Below are 25,569 nucleotides of genomic sequence, written 5' to 3'. Positions count from 1 at the left end.
AACTTTACTTCTGAATCTACCTAGCCTTTCCCATATCAGCTCGTAAAGCAAAGCTGAGTTTAACAATTCCATCTTTAATTCTTCAAACTACATTGTGTAACAGCTCACAAAATTCAGTTGATTTCGATATAATATTTATTCGTAATAAGTAGAAAATAACGGTATTTGTTTTAATCACAATCCATCAGGACAATATCTAATGCAATAATTTTTAATTTTTACTTTTCTTGAACTGTATATTTCATGATACCATTTATGATGTTGATATATAATCATCTTTAAACATTCATGTAGACTATATTCACATAAGATACAATAGTATTATAGCAAAGAAAAGCACCATGTGCAAAATATAAAATTCACCAAGACACCATAATTTACATATCTTAAATTTTAATATTAACATTATATAGTTTTACAAAAGAGGTCTATTTTTATTATTACATATATTATTACAAAATCACAACATTTCACAATTTCTATTCTTATAACTCTCTATTGACTATTGAGTCTCTCTTTGATATGTTATTTCACATCTTTATACAACAATATTTCACATTATTTTATTTAAGCTATATTCTACAAACAATTGATGACATATATTATAGTCTAAAAATTCTTATACATATAGAATTCTTCAGTGCATAAATAATTCATCCCTAACTATTACCAATTTATATAGTTCCTTAAACATATTTCCAATAGGAAATAACACCTTATAATTTTTCTGTTATCATATTGATAAATGCTTTCAACCTAGGCTATTCGTAACACTCATTTTTGATTAGTCAAGTATGGATCCTATTAACTAGAGTTAATCACATCCTTTACTCTTGGCTATCCAATATGAACACCATTAAACAATTAATCTTGTCATTTATTATCGGCTATCCAACATGGATACCATTAATCGAGACTAATCTTGAACATTTTTCCTAACCATCCGACATGGATGTCATTAGCCAAAACTATTCTTTAACATCTATTCCTGACTATTCGGCATGGATGTCATTGTCAAAGCTAATATCATTTGTTCCTAACTATCCAACATGGATATCATGAGCCAAAACTAATTATTAACGTCTATTCTTAACTATCCAATATAGATGCCATTAGCTTAAGCCAATCTTATCATTTATTCTTAACTATCCAACATGGATACTATTAACCAAGGCTAATCTTAATATTCTTTATAATTCATGATTAATCAAATAACAAAATTCGGATAACAATACTTTATAAAAGTACCTCAAGAATTTAACAGAATTAGATATAAGAGTGAATCACCTACCTATTCCCCCTGTAATATGTCTTCGCCCGATTAAAGATACGATTCATGTTGCACCTCCAAATATATAGAGATATCATTATTCAATATATTTTATCTATAAGCATTGTCAAAGATTACTCTGTCATCAGGAAACCTCTTCATTTTTTTTTTTTTTTATCTCTTTTACACGGTACTTTTGGAACTATTCTCTTCTAAATACGCTTTCAAACCCTCACCTACTGGTTAATATGTTTTCTAACCCTATCTTTTTTCTTTCTAAGTATGCTTTCTAGCCCCCACCTACTAGATAGTGTGCTTTCTAGCCCTATCATTTTCCTTTCGAGTGTGATTTATAGCCCCCATCCATCAGATAATACTCTTTCAGACCCTATATTTTTCCTTTCAAGTGTGCTTTTAGGCCCTCATCCATCAAATAGTGCACTTTCAGGTTCTATCTCTTTCCTTTTGAATGCACTTTCTAGCCCTCATGCAACTGATAATGTTATTTCATGCCCTTTCTTTTCATTTTGAGTGCGTTTTTTAGCTCTTATATATTAGATAATGCGCTTTTAGACCCTATCTCTTTCATTTTGAATGTGATTTCTAGCCCTCATCATTTAGATAATACACTTTCAGGCCTTATATTTTTCCTTTTGAGTGTGCTTTTGAGCCCTCATTCATTAGATAATGCATTTTTAAACCTATCTCTTTTCTTTTGAGTGTGTTTTTTAGCCCTTATCCATTAGATAGGGTTTTCATGCCCTATTTCTTTCCTTCTGAGTGTGCTTTATATCCCTCATCATTCAAATCGCACGCTTTCATGCCCTATCTCTTTTCTTTTGAGTGTGCTTTCAAGCCCTCATCATTTAGATAGTGCTCTTTTAGGCCTTATATTTTTCCTTTTGAGTTCGTTTTTAAGCCCTCATCCATCAGATAGTATGCTTTCAGACCTTATCATTTTCCTTTCGAGTTCACTTTCTAACCTTCATCCATCAGACAGTGCACTTTGATGCCTTATCTCTTTCCTTTAGAGTGTGCTTTATAGCCTTCATCCATCAGTTAGGGCCTAAAAGCATGTTGTTTAAATGATGAGGGCTAGAAAGGGCACTCGAAAGGAAATAAATATTTTTTCCTTTTGAGTTTGCTTTCTAGCCCTCATCATTCAAATAATGCTTTTTCAGGTCCTATCTCTTTCCTTTTGAATGCGCTTTCTAGCCCTCACATATTAAATAATGTGCTTTTTAGCCCTATTATTTTTCTTTTAAGTGCACTTTCTAGCTCTATCCATTTTCTTATGAGTGGATTTTCAGCTCCTTATCCATCAGATAGTGTTCTTTATAGGCCTATCTATTTTCTTCCTGAGTGCGCTTTCAAGCTATCAATTCTAACCATTTTGGAACGATCAACCATATCTTAATCAGGTGAATCCACAATCTCTCATCCTTTCTACTTTACAAGCTTAATATCAAAGTCTCTAACAAGACTTTGTCGTAAGCATTGTAAAGAGAGGGCATAATTGTCATAACCCAATTTTGAGTTTTCCCCTAAAATTAGCATTTTCTTTTAAAATGAAAAGAAAAAAAAAAAAAAACAAAAAAAAAAAAAACAGAAAAGTAGTAACATTGCAAGAGTAGACAGAGAACGGTTTCAAATGCATGTAAGAAACAAACTGGAGTTTTGAAAAAAATTGAAATATCAATTGTATCCTATTATACCTAAGACTAAAGGACAATATAGATTAAAGGATAATACAGATTAAAGCTCAAATTAAATTATTATTAGATGAATCTGCATAAAAATTAAGTATGAAGACTTAATTAGACCTTTAATAGGGCAATTTGATTTAATCATAGGCCTGGTTAAAGATTTGATTAAGTTCAAGAATTAAATTGGGTTAAATTAAAATATTTAATTAAGTGCAAGGACTTAATTCGACTTTTAATAAGTCAAATTATTTTATTAGGGACTTAATTGGTAAAAAATAAGTTTGGAACCTTAATTTTGGCATAATTTAGATGACATGAATTTTAGAGGACCAGATTTAATTTTTCCAAACTCAATTGGGTGAAATCAAGGATAAAATCGTAAAAAATCAAAGTTTATAGGTCAATTAATGACCAAATTGAAGAGATTCAAAACGAAGGACCAACTTGGAAAACACACGAGGCTTCAATGATTGAAATTGGCGATATCAGGGGCTAAATTAAAAAAAATATGAAAAGTTAAATGATCAATTAGGGATCAATTTGCATAAATAAAAAACTAAGAATCAAAATGAAAAAGACATTGAACTTCAGGGTTGGTGTTTAAGTTTGACAATGATGAAATTGCATGAAATTGATAATTATAAGGTAATTATAGTTGCAATTAAAATAAGTTAAGAGATCAGAGACTAATTTGACTTTTGGTCAAACTCCAATTCTAGAACCCAAAGGGTTATCAAACAAATGTCATTTTCATTGAAATGAAATAGTGCATTTTCGCCAAAATATGTGGTTTTGGTTCAAAAAACACTATTTTGATCAATCTAAAATAATAATAATAATAATAAATAAAAGAGGGCTAGATGACTTGTCGTTTGACCATTGCAGATCTTCTTTTTCCTTAAAGACTTTGAGAAGGTTGGTTCTATTACCACCTTCCAAGCCCAAAATCACCCTTATCTCTTTCTCAAATAGGAAAATGAATGTACCTCTTAAACCCTGCTTGTTGTACTCCAACCTAGACAAAATAAAAGCTTGTTTGTAACCCTGAAGGCATTGCTACAAGAAGCTAAAACATATGCCTCAACTAACTATGCATGCTAGTGTACCCCCTTTTGTCAGCTCTAAAACACTTAAAAGTCTTACCTCTAGCCTCAATGAATGGCTTGGATTAATTCTTCTATATGAATAAGAGAGAATTGTCTAGTTCATGGTTCTAAAAAGATCCCAATAGCCTTTTAAAAATCTCATGTAAAGACCATAGAGGGGGGAAGAAAGGATGAGAAAAGAAACAAAATGGTAAAAATAAAGATTACCCTTTGAACCACCCATCCCCATCATTGTTACCAAGCTCTCTACCCACTCCCAGACACAACTATATTGCCACACACACCATCACAACTCGAGGAAAGATACCAATGAGGCAACATCTTTAGATAAGGTAAGCTTTCAACTTTGACAGGGGGGTGTAGCTTAATAAGCACACCCCTTCCTTTTCATTTTGTTTTCAATGTTATCTTCTGTATTGAGTGTCCATTATGCATTCTCTTAAAGCCTTTTGTTAGTTTAAATGCAATAGGTGTTTGCTTTTTATGTTTAACCATACCATTTTTTAATATGCATATATGTGTTTAAGTGTTGTTCAAGGTTTAGTTTGGATATCTATTTTTTTTTTTTGAGTTGATAAATGCTAGTTTAAGATATTTGTTAGCATGTTTCGATGTTCAAAATAGTCATTGGAGTCCTTATAGTAGTTTTTTTTAAGCTTGGTTGTTGTTTGGTTTCTGTTGTTATTAGATTGTTGTTAGTGTTTTGATGGGCTTGCCTAGGCCAAAACCATGTTGTAAGAATGTGAAAAATAATCAATGTAAAGGAATTAAGAAATAAGAAGGTTTCTTTAGTGAAAATATTATATAGGAGTTCCTTAAATGAAGAAGAAACTTAAGAAAGAGAGTCTGAAATAAGTTACAAGTATCTAGAATCATTTTCACATATTAATGTAAATTTCGAGGATGAAATTTTTTTAAGGAGGGTATAATGTATACTTCTAGATAGAAAATACATAAATGGCAAGAACCTAATATGTTAAATGAATAAAAGAAAATTTATTGTGTGGGGAATATGATATCTTTAGGAAACTGTAATAAAGTTAAATGAATAGAAGAAAATTTATTACGTAGGGAAGATGATATCTTTAGGAAACTGGAATAAAATGTTTTTATGAGAAAAAGTTACTAGAATATATTGAATGAAAATTCGTAATAGCTCAGCTTAAATTAAGAATAAATCAATGATAGATCTGGAGATTATTTAACCTGGAAATAAATGATTAAATCCAAAAAAAGACTTTAATTAAAAGAAAAGGATAAACAAGAATGAGGAAAGAGATGGTGTAGCATTAAATTACTAGAAAGGAAGAGTTAGTGGGCCAACATAAAAATAAAGAAAATATTGGGGTCAATGTGAAAAGGAGGGGAAAATTTAGGGTTAATGTGTAAATAACAAAAAGATGTGGGGCTAATGTGCAAATAAATAAACTATGAGGGCCAAATATGCAAATAAAAAATTTATGGGGTATAAATAAGAGACTTGGCTTCCTTTGGAAGCCACATCCAGCTTACCATTGATGAGAGGAAGAGAGGAGGAATCCTTAAAAATTTCTTGGTAAATATTAAGAGAAATATAGATTTAAGGGATTTGGGAGATAAAAAACACCAAACAAACTCAAGGGATTTGTCATAACCCAATTCTAGGTTATTCTCCAAAATTTACTTTTTTTTAAAAAAAAATTAAAAAAGCTGGCAATATGGAGAAAGCATGCCGAGGAATACAACTGCAATTTTAGAGGAAATTCAAGACCTAATTGTACCCTATTATACCCAAAAATAGAGAAACAATGCAAATTCAATGTCAGATTAAATGATAATTAGGCAAATTTACATAAAAATTAAATCAAAGGACATAATTAAATTTTTAATAGGCCAATTTGATTTAATCATGAGCCAAATTGAATTTTAATTATGTTTAAGAATTATTTTGGGTCCAATTAAATGATTTAATTAAGTGCAAAGACTTAATTTCACTTTAAATGGATCAAATTAATTTTATTATGGACTTAATTGGTGAAAAATTAAGTTTAGGAGCCTAATTTGAGTTTAATTGAGAAGATTGAAATTTAAAGAGATCAATTTTGATTTTTTCCAAGTTAATTGATTGAAATCAAAGGTAAAATTATAAGAAAATTAAAGTTATGGGGTCAATTAGAGGTCAAATTGAATATTTTCGCAGTCACTAATCATTTTGTAAGAGGCGTCAAACTATGGAGGCTCAATTGATTGAAACTAGGGATGAAATTGAAGAAATTAAAAGTTTGATGATTAATTAGGGGTCAAATCACATAAATCCAAGACTAAGGACTAAATCAAAAAAGGTGTGCAAATACGGAGGTTCTGTTGAAGTTTTTCCAAGGGCAAAATTGCACAGAATGTAAAGATTGAAGCCAATCAGGAGTGTAGATGAGATAAAACAAACATTGAATGACCAAAAAGAAAAATGTCAAAACGACGCTTTTAATGTTATTGTTCATCTTCTTCAGGTTTTTCCACCGAAAAGCTACTTTGGTTACCTACTTTGCAACTGCATTTAATACCTCTAAACTCCATCAAATTTGACAAAACTTGCACGAAAATGATCATCTAACATCCCTCTATCTCTAGATATGGTTCGCTAAGACTGATTGACAACATAGTGGCCTAGAGCCAGCCTAAAAAAGCCAACTCAGGCAGCCTTCAACTACCAGATTTGACAGTTCACCATGCCTACTATGAACTAATGGTTGTGATCATTTCCAACTGAATCAAGAGTTGAAATTTTTCCCCTGTGTCGACAAAATCACCCTCTTCCAACCCCTATAAATAGGCCCAACTTAACCTTTTCTTGGGCTGAGACTGGCCTCGTCATTTGGGATGGCCCAGCCTACGTAAATATTTAATATACATTCAATTATAATATATATATATATATATATAATTCAAAAATCCTCTGGAAAAATTTGTTATTTTTTCGCATGTTTTTTCTACTAATTTTTGTATAATATCAGGTTGTATATTTATATTGTAAAATATAAATTCGATATTAAAATACCCACTTTTCTCTGAAATATTTTCAAAAAAAAATCAAAACTTTTAAATTAATTCTCTTTTCAAAAATAAAAAAATATTTTATTTTCATGCATACGACCAAATCCTTAAATGTTTCTAATCATATCTTCATAAAAACAAAAATTACATCTTTCTCATTTTTTAAAATGCAAAATGAATGTTGTAGCTAGTTTATGATTATACATTAGGGTTTGGTCAAAATATTAAAAATCCTTTTACAATATATTTTTTAGGATCCAGATGTAAACTTTAATATCCATAGGGTGTAAAATTACATGATAAAGTACACCCTCAGGTATTAAAGATACAAGATACAAAATAAATGTGATGCTAAAATTTTTACTTTAAAATGATTAAGATTTAATCCGTTAAGGTAGCGACTCTCTCATGAAGAGAGATCTGTCTTGAACCTTAGAAAAGACCAACAAATAGAAACCTCGCCTAGAAAAACAATCCAACAACAACGCAGCTTCTTTTAGGTATGGTGCATTGGGGGTGATGTGTCTTCCCCCTGCACAACTTGTCACTTACCCAGACTCTCGTAGACCATAGGTTTCTAGTGACCATAATATTAGGTGGCGAATCCTGAACATCAATTATAATTTTATGATTAAATCTAAAAATCTTTCCAACACAACACCTCATTAAGAGGCACGATAAAAGCCTCTGCCGTTGCCAACAATGTCGTAGCGTGCCCCGAGATAGGATTGGAGAGAGTATAGGTTGTAAGTGAGGGCTTTAGAGGAAGTAAAGGGGGAAAAGAGAAAGTGAAGACAACTTAGTTTATCCTTGTATTTGTCTCTTGATTTATCATCCATCAAGGGTAAGAACTTCATCCAAGTTGCTTAGATTGAATAAAGATGTGATATGAGGTATGTTGAGATTGTTAGTGTACGTTAAATTGAGATTATGAACCTCAATTGTGTGTTTTGATGTTGTTATGTGACATGACCAAAAGATTGATGTCTTATCCCAAGTGCAGGAGTGTCGAAGTAATAAATAACCCAATAAGACCGGGCTCGAACCACAGGGAGGTTAACTATATAATAATAATAATAAGTTAAAGATGACTTTGAGATGTAAGATTAATGTGAGGATTAATCTAAGATTAAAGAAATTGTCAAGGTTAGAAGATCCACTAATAATATTAGAAATAAATATAGGATAAACTTTTTTTTATTAATCAACTGGAAACCACACATAAAGGAGGTTACAATCGGATAATTTATCCTTAATAGTTCATTATAAATTTTTAACATCATCATATTAATTATCTTATTTTACTAACACCATACTTTTAAATATTGTCAGGAATTTATGATGTTTACTTATGTTAACAACAAATCAAGTTCCTTGCATAGCACATGTGTAAGTTATACCATACGGTTGGCTATGAAAGTGCCAAGTATTTGTTGTGCCAAGTGTTATACAACACAAATCTATGTTAACTATTTAACAAGTAAGGTATTAAGAATTAATAAAAAAGATAAGACATGTTAATAACAAACTTTCTTGGATATAAACATTGAAGTCCATGTTGAGTTTATATTATACATATTCTAATACTGTTAGTGAAATATTTTCACCTTGATATAATTAACTTAGCTAAACATAATGAAGAAGATAAACATAAATAAACACCATAAGAACATAAGTATAGCAAAGGAAATGAAAAATATAAACAAGAGATTAAGAAAAATATAACATGAAATAAAACTTAAACATTACAAAAATATAAAGAAAAAAATAAAGAGCATAATCTTGATCTAAATAATGAAGATGCCTAAATGCATGGAAAATGCTTCCTTTTATAGGCCAAAATTTGGAACTATTGATTTGATGACTAATTGTTGAGTGGGTAGCCACATCTTGACTTGGTGATAATTCTTATCTTCTTGTCTGAACAAAACGTCATTGATAACGTCAGAATTTGAACCAATTTTACGTATGAAATTTTTAGGAAATTGTATCATCTTTTTATAAAAAAAATTAAGGTCATTTAGACTTCTAGAACTCAAGATATGGGTTGAACACTGAACGGTGTCCAGGCTGCAGGATAGCTTCAGACTTCTTTATTGTTGCTAAAATTTAGACTTGAAAAATACCTTTTAAAATCTTGGACTCACATGAAAGTTTTAGGCCTATGTCTTAGCTTTCCATCCATATAAAAAAGACCTAAATCTGAGATCTACAACTCCAGATATGACCTAATTACCGAATAGTGTTCCAGTTTGGACTGAACCAATATCTCTTTTCTAAGTTTGGCCCTCTCTTGTCTTTTCAATTTCAGTACTTAAACTCATCAATCAATCTTTTCATTTATGTGATACGCCTACATTTAAGATGGATATTCACCATAAATTAAAGGTATTTTATATTATTAGATATGTTATTATAAAACATGTTTTAGTTAAGGAGTTATTGATACTTCAAATGTAAAATGATGATATAAAACCTTGATAAAAATACACTTTTAAGTACTAATCATTATGGTGGAATGATGTTGTTTACTATGTGTAGTCATTGAATAATAGTTTGATTAAGAGAGTTTTCTCTATAGAGGGTAGATTTTATTAGTTTTATTTATGTAAGATTCATGTTTAGTGGTATTAAAAAGAATATTGGATGGAAATTGGTGTAACAATCTCAAAAAAATTCAATCAATATATATCTATATAACTCCTACATAAGGGGTAAATGGAGTAATTTTTTTTTTAAATTCACCGAAATTTCTAATGAAATTTCGGCAAAGTCTCCCCTATACCGGGAAATCCCAAGTTATCGATAATTTATCCTGCACACAATTATAATCACATCCCACCCATTATCACATCCATGATTGGTACATTCAATCATTTTATTCATTTGAGAATATATTTAGGACAATTCTTCATTCTCAATCTCCATCTCATATCACATGCATACATTAGTAATTAAGAGGACCATCCAAGCACTAAAATTTAATATATAATCACAACACAGTTTAGCGTTCTGAACATAAGCTATTACGCTATAATTTTTTTTTTCTCCAAGTATAGATTAATACATTAATATTCCAAAAACAAAATAATATAAGGAGCATACTATTCTATTCAGGTTACATGTTTGCTGCATAACAAAATTACATGAAAGATCCTTAAGTTCCTAACTTGTACAAAAAGGATAAGTAACCTAAATTCTACTCCTGACGTGAATGGGAGGGACCTGCAAAACACAAATTTTCCATAAAATTAAAAATAACTAAAATACAAACAATTCACGGAAGAAAAATTATATAGCACATCTACCTACTTAAGTCATATGCAATTTCAATACACCACCACCATCCCTTTTGAGGATTATCTAGTTTATTTCGTATAACTACTTCTCCCCACCTTAGGAAGACTATACCGACACTAACGACCTCCATTAGTGTCTTTAGTTGTCCATCCTGGGGTCAACTAATCAGACTCATGAAAATGCCGACACTAACATGACTGTTGGTGTCATTAAATATTTTTTTGGACCAAAATAATTAATCATTGTTCTTTGCTACCTAAGAAGGTCATCGGGTATGCCGATGTCAAGGATTCTTGACATCATTAGCTTTCACCTCGGAAAGCTAATCAAGTTTATAAGTTTTGCCGATATCGACGGCACCCGCCGATATCATTAACTATTCTGAATCCGAATAGTTAATCAAGTCTATAAATTTTGCCGATATCGACGTCACCCGCTGATATCATTAACTATTCTGAACCTGAATAGTTAATCAAGTCTATAAATTTTGCCGATATCGACGTCACCCGCCGATATCATTAACTATTCTGAACCTGAATAGTTAATCAAGTTTCATATTTCTCCCCCCACGTACCGGTAATGTCGATGTTAACCAGCTTGGCTAACATCATTAGCCTCCCATATCAGGGACAGGCTAATCAATTTCGAGAAACAATCATTATTGAAATTCGTTGTCACGGTTCATTTCCTCCAAAAGGAACCATAATTTAAATTTAGTCCTCCATTTCTATTTTCCCGTCATTTAACTTTTTCTTTCCCCCCTTTTTCTTTTCCTCATCAATATGCACCAAGTCTTCTTTTATATATATATATATATATATATTTCAATAATTAGCTACAACAATTATTAACAAGAGGAGATATAGGTACCGAGTACCTACCTGCTGTAGACGCTCGACTTGCGTTTCCCTGTTGTTGTTGTACTACTCCCGCGGTTCCTCCTGAAACCACAAACACCCATCATTATTCCATATTAGTCCACATATCACAACACAGCAGCAAAAATGGCAATAATATTCATTTCTCTTTTATCAATCTTTTCTTTCTCACTTTCATTCCTCATTATTATCCTTTTACATTTTCGACCCATCTGTGTGGACATCATAAATTCAATTTTGATTACAGTTTTATTCTTCTTCTTCTTTTCTTTTTTCTTTTCTTTTTTTTTTGAAGATCAAGACACACTTTATGAAGGGAGAGAAAACAAATTTTACCCTTAATACAGCTAAATTTCACCATTTTATCAACTTGGCCGAAACTGCCAACCAGGGTGGCAGCTTGACCTCTCCTCAGATTTTCATTTGTATCCGGAGTTCCAAGACTCCAAATTAGGCGGGGTCGGACTCGTTGGAAAGCTAACATTCCCAGCTACAACTTCTATGATGGACCCTCCCTAAATTCTATCATCTTCAGGTCCAGATTCCCTCAAGAACCAGGAAAATGAACCTGCCATGTTCTGTCAATAAAGAAGGTGCCTACAATTTTTATCTCCAATCCTACTTCCCATTAATTTCAGCCATGTTTTCCTTACCTAGAACGTAGGTTCCTCTCCCTTATAAGTTACAATTTGTAACTACAACATCAACACACTTAATTAATTAACAGGGGGGTCATACGTTCACCTCCTCTATTTTGTTTTTCCTTCCCCTCCAGTGACCGGTCCTTAAATCAATTCCTTCTCTTTTTTTTTTTTTTTTTACACACACACACTCAATCACCACATTAAAAATGGATGTTACACACGCAACCAAATGCCTTTCTTGCATCACTCAAAATCTTACATCAAATTCACTTTTTTAGATATCAAGAATATTCTCAATATTCTTTTAACAATTTAAATATATTTTACTCATGAATACACTTTTTTATTATCAAACATTAAACTTAAGATTTCCAACTCTTAACACTTTAATATAAGTAATATTATCATATAAGTTTATTTCATGCTTATACACATTATATTTTTTCTTTTTTATAAAATAATCATCCATTTTCTTTAATAAACTAAGAAAAAACTAAAACACAAAATAGAACTACAACAAAACAATAGCTAAAAGGTCTAACCATTTCTAGAAACGGTCAAGTCATTTCTTAAAATACCTAGCCCTTTTTGGTAATGAAAATTTTTTCTTATTTTCTCTTGCCAAAAACTTCACCATTGCAACAAATTTGTTTTTTTACCTTTAAGATAAATCCATACAAGTTACATAACAAAAGATTTGTTCTTATTCCTATTCTGTTATGCAGCAGCTTTTCCTTGTTTTCTCAATTCCTCTTGTAACAGAAAATTTTAAATGTTCATTACAAACACACAGTGGAAAATAAATGGAATATAATTTTAGACCAAACAAAGATAAACTGGTCTATTTGCAGCTTGGAGTGATCAAGGATTTAGATTTCCTGGAGCTTCCAAGGGGGCCAAGGGCCCTCCCTGGAGCACCATCCTCTCTACAACCGGGCTTTTGATACCCCGACTACAGTTTGTTTTTGGAAGCCTCTGAGAAGCTGAGTTTCCCCCCGCAACGGACGAGTAGAAGCAAAACTTGAATTCCTTTCAGTTGGTTATATAGCGCAGACTATTTTTTCTGTATTGTTTTGATTTAAATCGCAACTACAGCCTTGTTTTTTCTTCCGATCTCTTGAGCTTAACGAAAATGTTCTTCATAACCCACACCAAAACTTGTCTTCTTAATATACTTTCCTGCAATCTCTTTCGTTAATCTGAATCCTCTGCAGCTATAATACATAAAAGAGGAAAATTTATACCATGAACAGTTTTATTCAATATCTCTCACACCATTAAGAGTCTGACATCCGGATATGTGGGTGTGAAGGAAATTCCAAATCCCGCTGGCTAAAGCTGATTAAATTACGTGTTTGATGATCGCTGAGGTGTGATGAATCTCGCATCCATAGAAATAAGAAAAGTGAGGTGCTTATATATTATATGAATCAATCGTATACGTTTTTGTGCTTGGGAGGCCAGAAAGACTTGCCTGTGCGAAACCCAACAGCGCTCAGACCAGTGATTAGAGTCATTTACACAAGTAATTCATTGGTAGCTGTAATAAATGGTTACACACGTGTCAAGTTTATAAAATACTGTACATGCTTAGAATAACTTTGAAGTTCTTTGCAACATTCAGCAGCAGAAACACCTCGAAGGACTCCTTCCCTTGGAACGCATGTGCTTTGCCTTCTCTTTAACCTCAAGCTCTTCATTTCTTCTTTTCTCCTCCAACTGTCCTCTTGCTCCTCCAGAAATCAAATCAATTCTCGCTATCTTGTTCTGGTAATGTTGCATGTTTCTTGCCCTTCTTAGCTCCAGTTCGCTCTACAGGTCCAGATGTCAGGATAATGGCTAGCTTAATCATTAGCATTCACAAAGCTGATTAGATAAATATCAAATATCAAAGTGAAACCTTCTTCTTTTCCCCATGGAGTTTGGCTCGCATCTTTTTTGCCTTCTCCCAATCAAGAATCTTGGATTTCATTTTCTCATACCTGAAATTTAGTTTCGACTTATTATAACCCAGACTAGGAAGTAATAATAGTACATGGTTGAGTTTGAACTACTTTTTCAAGTAGATTTGGAACTGTTCAAATGAACTAAGGGTCACCTTCTATTAATCTTTCTTAGCTGATCTTTCTCCCAAGAATCTGCTTTGGTTTCCACAACTTGGCTGAAAGGTTGTCGGTTCATTGGTCTCACAGAGGAGGAACGACTTGGTTTTCTGGTAGGGAAAGCATTTTCTTGTTGCCTTCTGTCCTCTTCTGCTGGTTTTCTAGCTGAAGTTTCACCTGCAAATTATTCCTTTGTTACAGTCTAGCAGTAAACTCTTGTTTGGAATTTTCTTTTGACCGTTGACAATTACCTGCAACTGTCACTTCCCTACTAGAGAAATGTCTTGTTACTACAGAACCAGCTGAAGAATCTTGTTTCGTAGTCTTGATTTTTTCCTTTGACTTACCAAAATCCCCTCTCAGCTTTCTTCTGTGGTCTGCTTCAGCTTCTTCAAGTGAGTGAATGACAAATGCAGCAGCAGCAACAGCAGTCGCAAACTCACCATCTCGGAAATCGTAATCCTGACTCATTGGCCTAGAGAAGTGCCTCCGGAAGGAACCAGTTCTGCCCCTTGTTATCTACTACAAAATAGCTAGTAATTACACTTGTTTGTTAGAATATGAGTCATTTAAATTTACCTTTCTCTCATGAATGAATTCTTAACATCAAATTCAGTCTTTTAAATCCGGAATCATATAAATAATCCATGTAGAAGAGCATAGAATGTTAATATAGCACAGGAAAACAGGACTCCAGCATATGTAGTAGAACTAGAACTTTTGTAAACATACAGTTGTAGGAACACCACGAGTACCTGTTCTGAAGGATTCTGTTCGCCGAGGCGGTATTGCTCTCTCCGTGACACTGCTAGATTCTTGCTGCTCTGGACCGGAAAATGTCATCAAGAAAAATGATAAACAGAAACCATCATACAAATTAACTTTATTTCTCATACTCGTATGAGAAAGTTTGAAGGTACCTCCTTTGCCTTGTTAAAATCTTCATCCACCACGCCAAAATACTTGCATTGTTTGCCTTTTCTAGGAGGTAGTGGTGTTTAATGATATGATTATGTGATAAGAAACAGCCTGGAAAGGAAGTCTTGCAAGATTTGTAAAGATTCAACTTTTAGATCATGAACAGAAGATTGGTGCAAGCAAGATATATGAACTATGCTTTGCATGCAAGCTACCGCTGTAGCATATTTTTGCTTTTACGGGAAGCCAAGGATCTGTTTCCGCTTTTCATCCCGCCACTTGTGCTCCATTTCTAATTAACTACTTTCTATCTTACTTTCTACAGCTAGTTGCTAAATATACATCTTTGCACGAAGAAAAAAGGAAATGGCTCGTTTAATACTTCATTTTTTCTGTAAAATTGAAGCTATAGAAAGAAAAATAAAAAATCCTCGTTAAAATTCTCCAAACTATTTTTTTATTTTTCAAATATATATATATATATATATATAATTTGAAAGACTCAGTTTAAAAGTTTTTCACCTGAGTTTCTTTATAATTTTTTTTTATTGTTTTCTAAAATTAAAAAAAAAAAACACAAATAATATAATATTTTAAATTTATATGCAGAAACTATTTATCAATGTAAAATATTAAAATTATTTTTTCTAACAATTTTCAAATTTAGTTAGTGTCATAGATTTATTTTTAATTATAAATATTATATAAAGTTTCCCCTTGTTAGTTGATAAGTATAACTTTTTCATGATAATTATTAATTTGAATAAAATAAAATAAATATTTTATAATTATATTATTACAAATACAAAATTATTATTATGTTTTTTTTATGAACACTAATTACAATTGTGATGTATTTCTTATTCTTTCGGTGAAAAGATTTATTTTTGTTTTCAAGAAATGAACATGATTTTTAATTTTTTATTGGAAAAAAATCTTAAAAAGAATAAGAAAAATGTGTTCTTTTAATTTCACTTAAAATCTATGATTTATTTTAATGAAACCGTATTTTTCATATTTATTCTACGTTACATTTTAGTTCATGTCAATTTCAATTTCATCCTTGAAGTTAATAGAATATCTTAATATAATCAAAAGCTGAGAATGAACATTTAAAATTAAAAAAAATCATTAAAGAAAGATATTTTCTCAATAAAATAAATATGATGAAAAACCACTAAGCTAAAAATAAATATGAAAAAATATAACATCAACTACGTCAATTATTGTCATTGCCTCTCCTGTCCTCTCTCACTAACATATCATATCCACATATGTTTTATCAAATTCTATATCAAAATTTATTATAAAATGTTGAACAGGATTTTTGAAAAAAATCAAAATCAAAATTTCTGAAATTGAGATTGAGATAGGGGATTTATCTATAAGTATTTGTAGAAGGTTGGGCCAAAATTTAAAAAGGAAAATAGTTTATTGTCTTTATCGTAGTATATAGAAGAAATACAAGGTGAATAATGAGTAGTGCATGCTCTAATGCCGTGTAGTAGTGCAGTTGGAAAAGAAGATGATGTTGATGACACTTTTAAGGAAGTAAAGGTGTGTTGATAGAATTTGCAAATTTAATGTCGAAAAGTTGCCCCAAAGCTTGCCTTCCATAAGAGATATACGATTTGATTTGGTTTTAGTGCTTAGTCTACCAAACAAGTTAACATGTAGGCCTAGCTCTATGAAAGCTAAAGAGATGCAAAGAAAGGTGGTCGAGTTGTTGGAAAAGTATATTCAAAAATAACATGAGTATGTGCTCTCTTTCCCTTTTTGGTCTTTAAAAATAATGGTTCATGATGGATATGCGTTGAAAACCGAGTTATTAACCAAATTACAATGATGTACACGTATATGATGCCACGACTAGATGACATGCTGGATTAATTAGCAAGTTTTAGGATATTTTTCAAGATTAACCTTAAAAGTAGCTACTATAATATCAAAATCAATATCAAAATCAAGTCGAATGATAAGTGGAAGACAACCTTTAAAATGCATCATGTGTTATATGTGTTAGAACCAAATTTTGACTTTTTTTTATGTATTTCAAATAAAAACATAAAAGCCAAAAACATTGTCTTTTTGGTAAATTTAATCGATTTTAATCATTTTTTTTGTTTTGATAATTTTTACTTGGTTAGAAATAATCATGAAAATAGAAGAAAAATACAAAAATGCAAAAAATTGGACCAATAATTGAGAATCATAGGTAAAATTGAGTTTTAAGAAATTCTATGTCATAATTGAAGCTTGAATTAAAGAAGAAATTGAGAAAGGAGCTTAATTTGATTTAATTAAAAGTGAAATAAATTAGAAGTTCAATGATAAGTTATAATTAAACAGCCAAAAAGTTCAATGATGAGGGCTCAATTAAGAAAGAAAAGTTAAATTGGGACTTAATTTGGCTTAAAAATGAAAAATTGAATAACCAAGTACTAAAATGAAAGCAATGGGAAAATTAGAGGATATATGTTAATTTGCTCAGGGTTATTATTGAAATAAATTAAGGAAAAATAGGTTAAATTAACCCAAATTAGAAAAATTTAAAGACCAAGAACTGAAGCACAAATGGAACTAAAATGGGAGGACAAATATGAAATTTAGCATGATTTTAATTAGCCAAAAACCTTATGTTGATTAAATAAAAAAAGATGTTTCAAATTAAGTGAAACAATGTGTTTGGCTTAAGTTAGTGAAGAACAACTTGTAAAGATTCACATCATTTTGGTTTCTAATTTTGTAGATTTCTAGGTATTAAAGGAAAATAGTAGAGACAATTTACTCTTAGGCAATCTTAGAGCTTAATTTTCATCCTAATTGATTCTTTTGGCATTGCAATAATAAAAGGAAAGTGTTCTCCAACATGTCGGCTACAATCTTGGTACAAAGAATCATGATTTAACTCCTTAAATCCAATCCAAATTTTGAGCCAAACATACTCTTCTAATTAGTCTCTTTTTGATACCATAAACTCAGCCTTTCCATTCTTGTTCAAGATCCAACCTTCAACATTTGATTCTATTTTCGACGAGGGGTTGGTGGCCAACACCTAAATTGATTTCCAATCCAGATTCATCAGGACAATCTTTAAGGATTCTATTTTCATGAAGTTAGTGAATATTTCCTTATTAGTTTAATATGGCTTGTAGTCAATCAATTGATTACATGTAGCATCAAGGTTGTTAAAATCACGATTTTAACACGGCACGGAAAGCCTTACACAAACTCGGATCGTAAAATCGAATTGTAAAATCGTAAGATTCTAACACGGCACGGAAAGCCTTACACAAACTCGGATCGTAAAATCGAATCGTAAAATCGTAAAATCGTAAGGAATTTTAAAATATATTAAAAAAAATTCATGTTTCAAATAAAAAATTCATACATAGTTCAAGCACCTTAAAAAACATGCTTCAAATAAAAATTCATACATATTTCAAGCCTTCAAATAAAAATTTAGATTATTTTAATTAATGAAATCAAGAGTTTAATTGAAGAATTAATGAGTTTGAGGACTAAATTAAACTTTGATTTAATTAATTAAAGAAATCAGGGGTGTAATTGAAAAAATACCAAAGTTGGAGCTGATTCAAGGAAAAATTGCTTGAAAATTAAAATTCAATGACCAAATTGAATAGTCCAAAAACCCAAGACTATTGTGTAAATAGCGCTATAACTCAAGGATTCAATTGAATTTAATCCAAGGGCACAATTAGAAATCAATTATTTCTGATTAGGGTCCCAATTGTTAAGTTTAAACTGTCTAGGGACTAAAGTGAAAAATAGTCATGCCCAAGGACACAACGGCGCCGTTTTGGAAGCATTGTTCATCGTCTCCTACACTTGCGCCATCGTCATCGTCTTCGTAACAAAGGAGCAAGGGGAAGGAACAGGGAAGAACAACCCAGAACACAGAAGAAACAAAACCAGGGAGGAAACAGAGATGAAAAACCAGAAGAATACAGGGGAAAAAGAACAAACAGCAGTAAAAAAAACAAAAACAAAAGGGAGCATGCAGCAGAGACAACAACAGAGAAGGAGAGAAGTTAGCTTTGGCCAATCAACACATCTCCGCCATTGTCTTCGTCATCAAGCTCCAGCACCAGGCAAAAGCAGAGAGGAGACGAACGAACAGGAGGAGGAAGGAGAGACTGGAGTCACTGGACAAAGGAGAAGAGAACAACCCGCCACATTAAGTTAATTGCCTTCGATCTGTTAGAGCCAATAGGAGGGAGACACGTGGCAGCAACATTGAATTAAAATTTCCTGCGGGCAAACTCGTTCAATCGGTGGTGAAATCGCGGTTTTACGCGATTTCACCTGATTTTAACGATTTTACCCGATTTTACTCATTTCCGAGTTTTATGTACGATTTAGCACGTAAAGCCTATATTAACTCGTAAAAACGTACGATTTTACGAGTTGAATCGCGATTTTAACAACCTTATGTAGCATTATTATATTCATATAAATATATTTTTTATATTAATAAAGGCTTAATTTATCTTTAATACTCATATAATATTATATTAATGAATCTAATATTTGATTTGGCTTCCAAATTGAGCATAAACAAATTTTTATACTCTTTTTAATTTGTACATCAATAATCACTTAATTGTGTGCCATAAAACCTATGGTTTTATTTTTGTTAAACGTAAAAAATTGGTAGAATAACACTGTTTGAAAAAGAGTTGGTGAAATAGCACACTTTTCTTTGTTGTGCTTTAGAATAGCAACATTTACTAAATGTCATGCTTCAAGGTGAATGTTCAATTATTGGCTTAATTGATTGACTGTTTCACATATAAACCATAATTTTATGAACTTTTTCTTCCAAACATGTTTTATGAGTCAAAATATAAATCTTTGTCCAACTAGTAGACTAAAAAATAGACTCCAATTAAAATCTCAAAAAGTTATTATTCACACAGTAATTATTCTTTGTTTTTCAATGTCAACGATGTGGTCAGACTTGTGATAATAGGTGATTCTGAGCAGCTAGGTGTAGGTCAACCATAACTAAATGAGGATATGTCATAAACAGATTGTATGGATGACGTAGCATGTGTATTTATAGGTCATTAAGGCAAGTCTATGTCCAAAAGAAGGTTTGGTTATACTAGACCAAAATAATAAATCAAAAAGGTCTATTACTTTTGATTCGACAATTACATTACGCTTAAACTTTTACAAGAGTTTTCAGATGTCATTTTTCCTATAGTAGCAATTATGTCACTATGCATACTATTGAATCTTTAGATATCAAAAATCTTGTTGAGGCCCCTCTATTTTGGTAGTTTTGAGATTTTCCTTGTTATTTTCAAAACCAGTTGACCAATTAAGACAAATGATAGCACACTTTCACCTTGTCGTGCTTTAAAAATGTGGCATTTAGTAAATGTTGTGCTTCTGAAGTGCGACAAGGTAAAAGTGTGTTATTTCTCTAAATCATTTTCAGACAATATTATTTCGTTGAATTTTTACGTTTATTGTGCTAAGTGCCAAATTTATCCTAAACCTTTATCTAATTTCCAAAACAAAGAAAAACAAACATTATGTAGCATCTATGAACAAAGTAGTAATTATGGTTAGAATGTTCTTCTCGATGAATGTCTTTTATTCATTACACAATTTCTTTATTTTGTAATAAAGCTCTCCCTTTGAGTTTTTTTAAAAAAAGAAATAGATAATTCATACGTTTTATGTTATGGGTCGGTTAAATTTTTTTTTAATATAAAAAATTATTCAGATATTGCTAATATTATTTTTTTTCTAACAAAAAAGTTATTTAAAATTATATAAGTGTTGACTCGTTATAACCCGGTTGACTTTGTAGATAAAGCAACCCATACAACCTATAAAAATATAGTTTGACTAAAAATAAATTCAAGATGAAATTTTTTTATATATTAAGATAACAACATATTGGATTGACTTCGATCACCTAGGTAAATATGTCAAATCTATAACTTAGGTTATGAGACTATAATAAACCTATAAAAAGCAAATCAAAATAAATTATGAAGTCTAATTCTTAATTACTCAAATGTTGAAGGATAAAATTGAAAAAAAAAATAAAAAAAAATGACCTAAAAAGATGACCCTAGTTCATCTTTCAAACTCACGACATTGGTCATAAGACCAAGATAACCTCATGAAAAGCAAATCGAAAAAAATTTAAAAATTCAATCTCAGCACCTTAATATTAAAGGATGATATTAAAAAAAATAAATTAAATAAAAACATAAAAAAATAACCTGAGTCATTTAGACCAAGATAACTCATAGAAAAAAAAATTTTAAACGACATAAATAACCTCGGATTAACCTGCTAAATGTACAACTTTCGTTATGAAACTAAGATAAACCTCATAGACAGTAAATCAAAATAAATTATAAAAAGTCAATTCTTAACTACCCTTTTTAAACCCAATGTTAATGATAAAATTTTTAAAACTTTAATTAAAAAAAATGAATAAAAATAAGATAAATCAACTTAGTTTAACCTATTAAACACTACTCTTGGGTTATAAAATTGGAATAACCTAATAAAAAAAAACCAAAAACAAAATTATGAAGCCTAATTCCTAATCAAACACAACATTAAATGATGAAATTGAAGGGAAAACAATGACTCAATTGGATTAATTCGTCAAAAGCCACAACCTAGGTCATAAGATGAGAACAACTCATTAAAAAAGAAAATTCATTGTTAAAGGACTCGTGACCTTGGTCATGAGACCGAGATAACTTCTTAGAAAGAAAATAAAAAAAAAATAACTCAATTTAACCAAGGTAAAAATACAAAAACTCATGACCTTGATCATGAGACCAAGATATCCTCATAGAAAGTAAATCAAGACAGATTATGAAGCTCAATTCTCAACTAACTAAGTGTTGAATGATAAAATTGAAAAAAAAAAATCAATTAGAAAAAGAACACAAAAAACAACTTGAGTCAACTTAGGTTAACTTGTTAAGTATTATTCCCGGATCATGATTCTGAAATAACGTGATAGAAGTAAACAAATTATAAAATCTAATTCTCAATCAATCCAATATTAAATTATAAAAATTGGCAAAAAAATAAAAAGTTAATTCAAAAAAAGAAAAAAAATAAATCAACCCACAATATATGCCATAAGAGTGTGATAACTCAATAAATAAATAAATTTAATATTGAAAGATGAAATTAAAAAAAAAATAACATTGATTGAAAAAAAAAAATCAAAGAAAAAAGAAAAAGCATAACACTATTATAATAAAGAGTGTTGTGTGAGGAGAGGTATAGTAAAATCCCCTCCTCTTTTAGTTTATAGTTAACTAGATTTGTGGGCCCGCGCTACATCCTGGACTCGAACTAACTCAATTTAACTTGTTAAACTCATAGTCTAAGTAATGAAACCAAGATAAATAAATAGAAAATAAATTGAAAAAAAAATCAAGAAGCTCAATATAAAAAATATAAAAAAAAAATAAAAAAATAAAAAAAAACTCTAATCTTGAAGGATGGAAACTGAAAAAAAAAAAAATCTTAATCAATATAATATTAAAGGATAAATTAAAAAAAAATCTTAATTTAAAAAAAAAGTTCAAAGTAAATTCAACAAATAACAAAAAATAAATTAGAACCAAGATAACTCAAGCCATTTTTAAAATTAGTAAGAAATTCCATGTAATGTAATTAAGTAAATGCTAAAATCTGAAACTTAAAAAAAAAAAAAAAAAAAACAAACAACAACAACTAAATCAAGAAGCTCAATTTCCAACCAATTTAATGTTTAAGAATGAAATAAAAAAATATAATTTAAATAAATTGCCAAAGGGAAAAAAATAGCAATCAAAATAATGGAGATCAAATTTGATAGGGAAAAAAAAACCGAAGGAGGGATGCAATTGTAAAAAAAACAATCAATTTAAAAAACTATTTTAAATAAAATAAATAGCAATAAAAAAATAAGAATCAAATTTGAGAGATGAAAAAATTAAAGGGGGATGAGATTGAATAAGAATTCTAATTTTATAAAATTATTCCAAATAAAATAAAATAATAATATAAAAAATAGAGACTAAATGCAAAAAAATTACAAATTAAATGGTTGCTTTAAATTTTTGAAGGAACATGAGTGTAAATTAAGGAGGACAGAGAAAATAAAAGGAAAGAGAGGTTGTTTATGTCAAACATAATGGCCATTGGCCACACAGGATGCTGAGACAATTCTAACACCAACATGAAAGGAGGGGTTTTGGTTGTCGGATGACATCGTATGTGCTGCCCAATAGGCGAGGGGATCACCCATGTGCTAACATGTGTCATTTTTTAATAATATTTATATTTATTAAGTTTAAAATTACCCCTAAACTAACATGATAATAATAAATAAATAAAAATCATGTGAGAAACATAAAAATTCCCCTAAACATAAGCAAAAAAAAAAAAAAAAAAAACTCTATGGGCATTCAAGTCATTTTATTGTTATTATAAAAAAACATAAAAACGCTCCTAGAGTTAAGATTAATACTTTTTTATTTTTAAAAGTAATTAGGTAGTTAAACTATGGGAAAAAATTAAATGACTAAAATGTCTCCAATCAAATAAAAAATGATAAATGAATCATATAAGATGCAATCCTAATACATAGCTTATATTTAAAAAAAAAAAAAAAGTAAAATGGTTATTCTACTATTACAATAAGCTAATGGAAGAAGTATGTGCATGTTTTAGGTTTTTCTATTTTTAATGGCTGCTGGACCATGGAATTTTTGGAAACATTTTCTATTTTTCTAAGTAAACTAAAGCACGTAGTTATGCTAACAGTCAGCTATGTATTGGGTTCTTCATTCCAAGCAAGCCATGGATTCAGAAGCATATTAGATAGAACTCTTTTTTTCTGAAGAAAAAACAGCACCCCACAATCAATGCTCTTATGCTAACAATAAATATAAATAAAAGTAAAAATTGCCCCATTCGCAAAGCAATGAAAACATTAACAAGAGAATTAATTCATTGCATCAGCGTTCGCTCTACTCAATGGATAATTTTGCCTTTCTTTGCTTCACACAAGTTTGCGAGTTCACTCACTCTCATGTCACCTCAATTATTTGTATCTCTATCGTGTTTTTCATGAATAAGATTATTATATACAAACACAGTTATATGTTCAAATATATAAACAGATATTGGAAACTTAAGCTCCAACTGTTGACGAGGTTTTGGAATCCTGAAGAGAGATCACAGTTTCGAAAGCACCAATCAGAGCTTTCACCTTACTCTTCCTGCTCTCGACAAGCTTAACTGCAGTCTCCTCAATCATGTTATTTAACAAACTCTGCACAATTTTCTTTTCCTGCATATCTTGGTGTTCTAAAACAACTTTCTCCGATTCCATTTTTGCGCTATGAGCTTCATTTTCACAAACTTCTTTGCTCTTGAGGTTGTCCTTGCTGGTACCAGCAGTTTCACCAATTTGGCCTTCGCCAAGGTATCTTCGCCTAAATATGAGTCTCCTTGAAGTTCTATTTTCAGGCTGGAGTTCAACCACCATTCCTGACCTAAAATTTACCTTTCTGGCTGCGGAATCTTTACATGTAGTGTAAACTACTCCATCCTTCCTAGGCCTAGTCTTAGATGGTAGTTTGTTTGCAGCAGTGTTCTTAAGATCAGTTACATAGCATTCACTGTAGGCACTGCTACGGGAAGACTTGGATGATGCCAAAGAAGATATGGGTGTTCGACTAATGCGAGTTGTTCCATCTTTAATATGTCTAACGCACTTCTTCTCAGAGGATGGAGGCAGATGAGTGGAGTGAATTCCTTTCTTAGTGCGCCTCATGATCTTCTTAGCAGGAGGTGCAGACAATCCAGCTGTGAGAGTTCCATTTTGAGAAAGTTTCATAGCTTTGTTCTCATCGGTATCTAATTTACTGATAGGCAAAGTCTTCTTTGAAACATCCTGACATCCAGGTTGCTTGTATTCAGCCTTTACGACTTCATTTTGACCCTTCAGTTGAGAAACTCCTTTAACATAATGTTGGGAAAACACAGAAACAGCTGGTCGCATCAAGACTCTCTTGACTGATGAAGAAAGAGCTGGTGGTGCCACCAACTTCTTCTCACCAGCACCAGATCTTACCTCGAGAGGTAATAAAAGCTGTTTTGAAAGTACAATTTCTTTCTTGGTCGATGATGAAACTTTTCGCCCTGTGACGATAGGAACGCTGGAGTTTTGTCTTTTTGAGCCAGGAGATGGAAATGCTCCCTGTCTTTCTGCTAAAATTACAGTCTTCTTCATATTCATGCCTTGCTTTTCTTTGATGCTCTTTAATATGGGATTCCTTGTCTTCATTTCTGAATCATGTTTTGTTCCATATTTGCAGTAATCATGGCAGGAACCAGTTGACGATGCGAGATAGCGTGAAAGAATATTTACTCTAGTGTAGGGGATAGTTATATCCCCAGTGGAGTACCTCCTTATACGGCCACCTTCAGGCTCGGTATTCTCTGGGATCAGAGATTCATTTTCAAGAATCGGAAAGATAGAACCATTTTCTGGAATCGTTGACATACAACTCCTCTCTCTGATCACATCGTTAGTTTTTTCAATCAT

The 25,569-nt window shown here is 31.2% G+C and overlaps 2 protein-coding genes across 8 annotated transcripts; both read right to left on the bottom strand.

Moving 5' to 3' along the window:
* Positions 1-13,036: 13,036 nt before the first annotated feature.
* Positions 13,037-15,171, bottom strand: LOC118037323 (uncharacterized). 7 transcript variants are annotated; one of them, XM_035043273.2, is made up of 6 exons: positions 14,957-15,171; positions 14,792-14,860; positions 14,288-14,558; positions 14,033-14,213; positions 13,835-13,916; positions 13,037-13,746 (listed from the first exon to the last, which is right to left on the bottom strand). In XM_035043273.2, the coding sequence occupies exons 3-6, from the start codon at positions 14,505-14,507 to the stop codon at positions 13,555-13,557; spliced, it is 675 nt and encodes a 224-aa protein (XP_034899164.1). In that variant the 5' UTR covers positions 14,508-14,558; positions 14,792-14,860; positions 14,957-15,171; the 3' UTR covers positions 13,037-13,554. The 7 variants fall into 7 exon arrangements, with proteins under 7 accessions (XP_034899164.1, XP_034899163.1, XP_034899165.1 ...); XM_035043272.2 differs by having other exon boundaries at positions 14,288-14,569; positions 14,769-14,860; positions 14,957-15,170; XM_035043274.2 differs by having other exon boundaries at positions 14,288-14,569; positions 14,769-14,855; positions 14,957-15,170.
* An 8,759-nt stretch (positions 15,172-23,930) lies between these two features.
* On the bottom strand, positions 23,931-25,569 carry LOC118037376 (uncharacterized). The gene has a single exon (XM_035043345.1). The coding sequence runs from the start codon at positions 25,567-25,569 to the stop codon at positions 24,151-24,153; it is 1,419 nt and encodes a 472-aa protein (XP_034899236.1). The 3' UTR covers positions 23,931-24,150.

The sequence above is a fragment of the Populus alba genome, chromosome 15 (assembly GCF_005239225.2).
Source record: "Populus alba chromosome 15, ASM523922v2, whole genome shotgun sequence".
Classification (NCBI taxonomy): domain Eukaryota; kingdom Viridiplantae; phylum Streptophyta; class Magnoliopsida; order Malpighiales; family Salicaceae; genus Populus; species Populus alba.
The sequence above is the reverse complement of the archived record's forward strand: the minus strand, read 5'-3'. Positions and strand labels throughout refer to the sequence as shown.

Bases quoted from the DNA above. Each gene is read 5' to 3' on its own strand.
- LOC118037376 (XM_035043345.1), bottom strand. From the start codon at position 25,569: ATGATTGAAAAAACTAACGATGTGATCAGAGAGAGGAGTTGTATGTCA.
- LOC118037323 (XM_035043273.2), bottom strand. From the start codon at position 14,507: ATGAGTCAGGATTACGATTTCCGAGATGGTGAGTTTGCGACTGCTGTT. The intron at 14,214-14,287 runs GTAATTGTCAAC...AATAATTTGCAG, and splicing joins TAGGGAAGTGACAGTTGCAG to GTGAAACTTCAGCTAGAAAA. The intron at 13,747-13,834 runs GTTTCACTTTGA...CTGGACCTGTAG, and splicing joins TCCATGGGGAAAAGAAGAAG to AGCGAACTGGAGCTAAGAAG.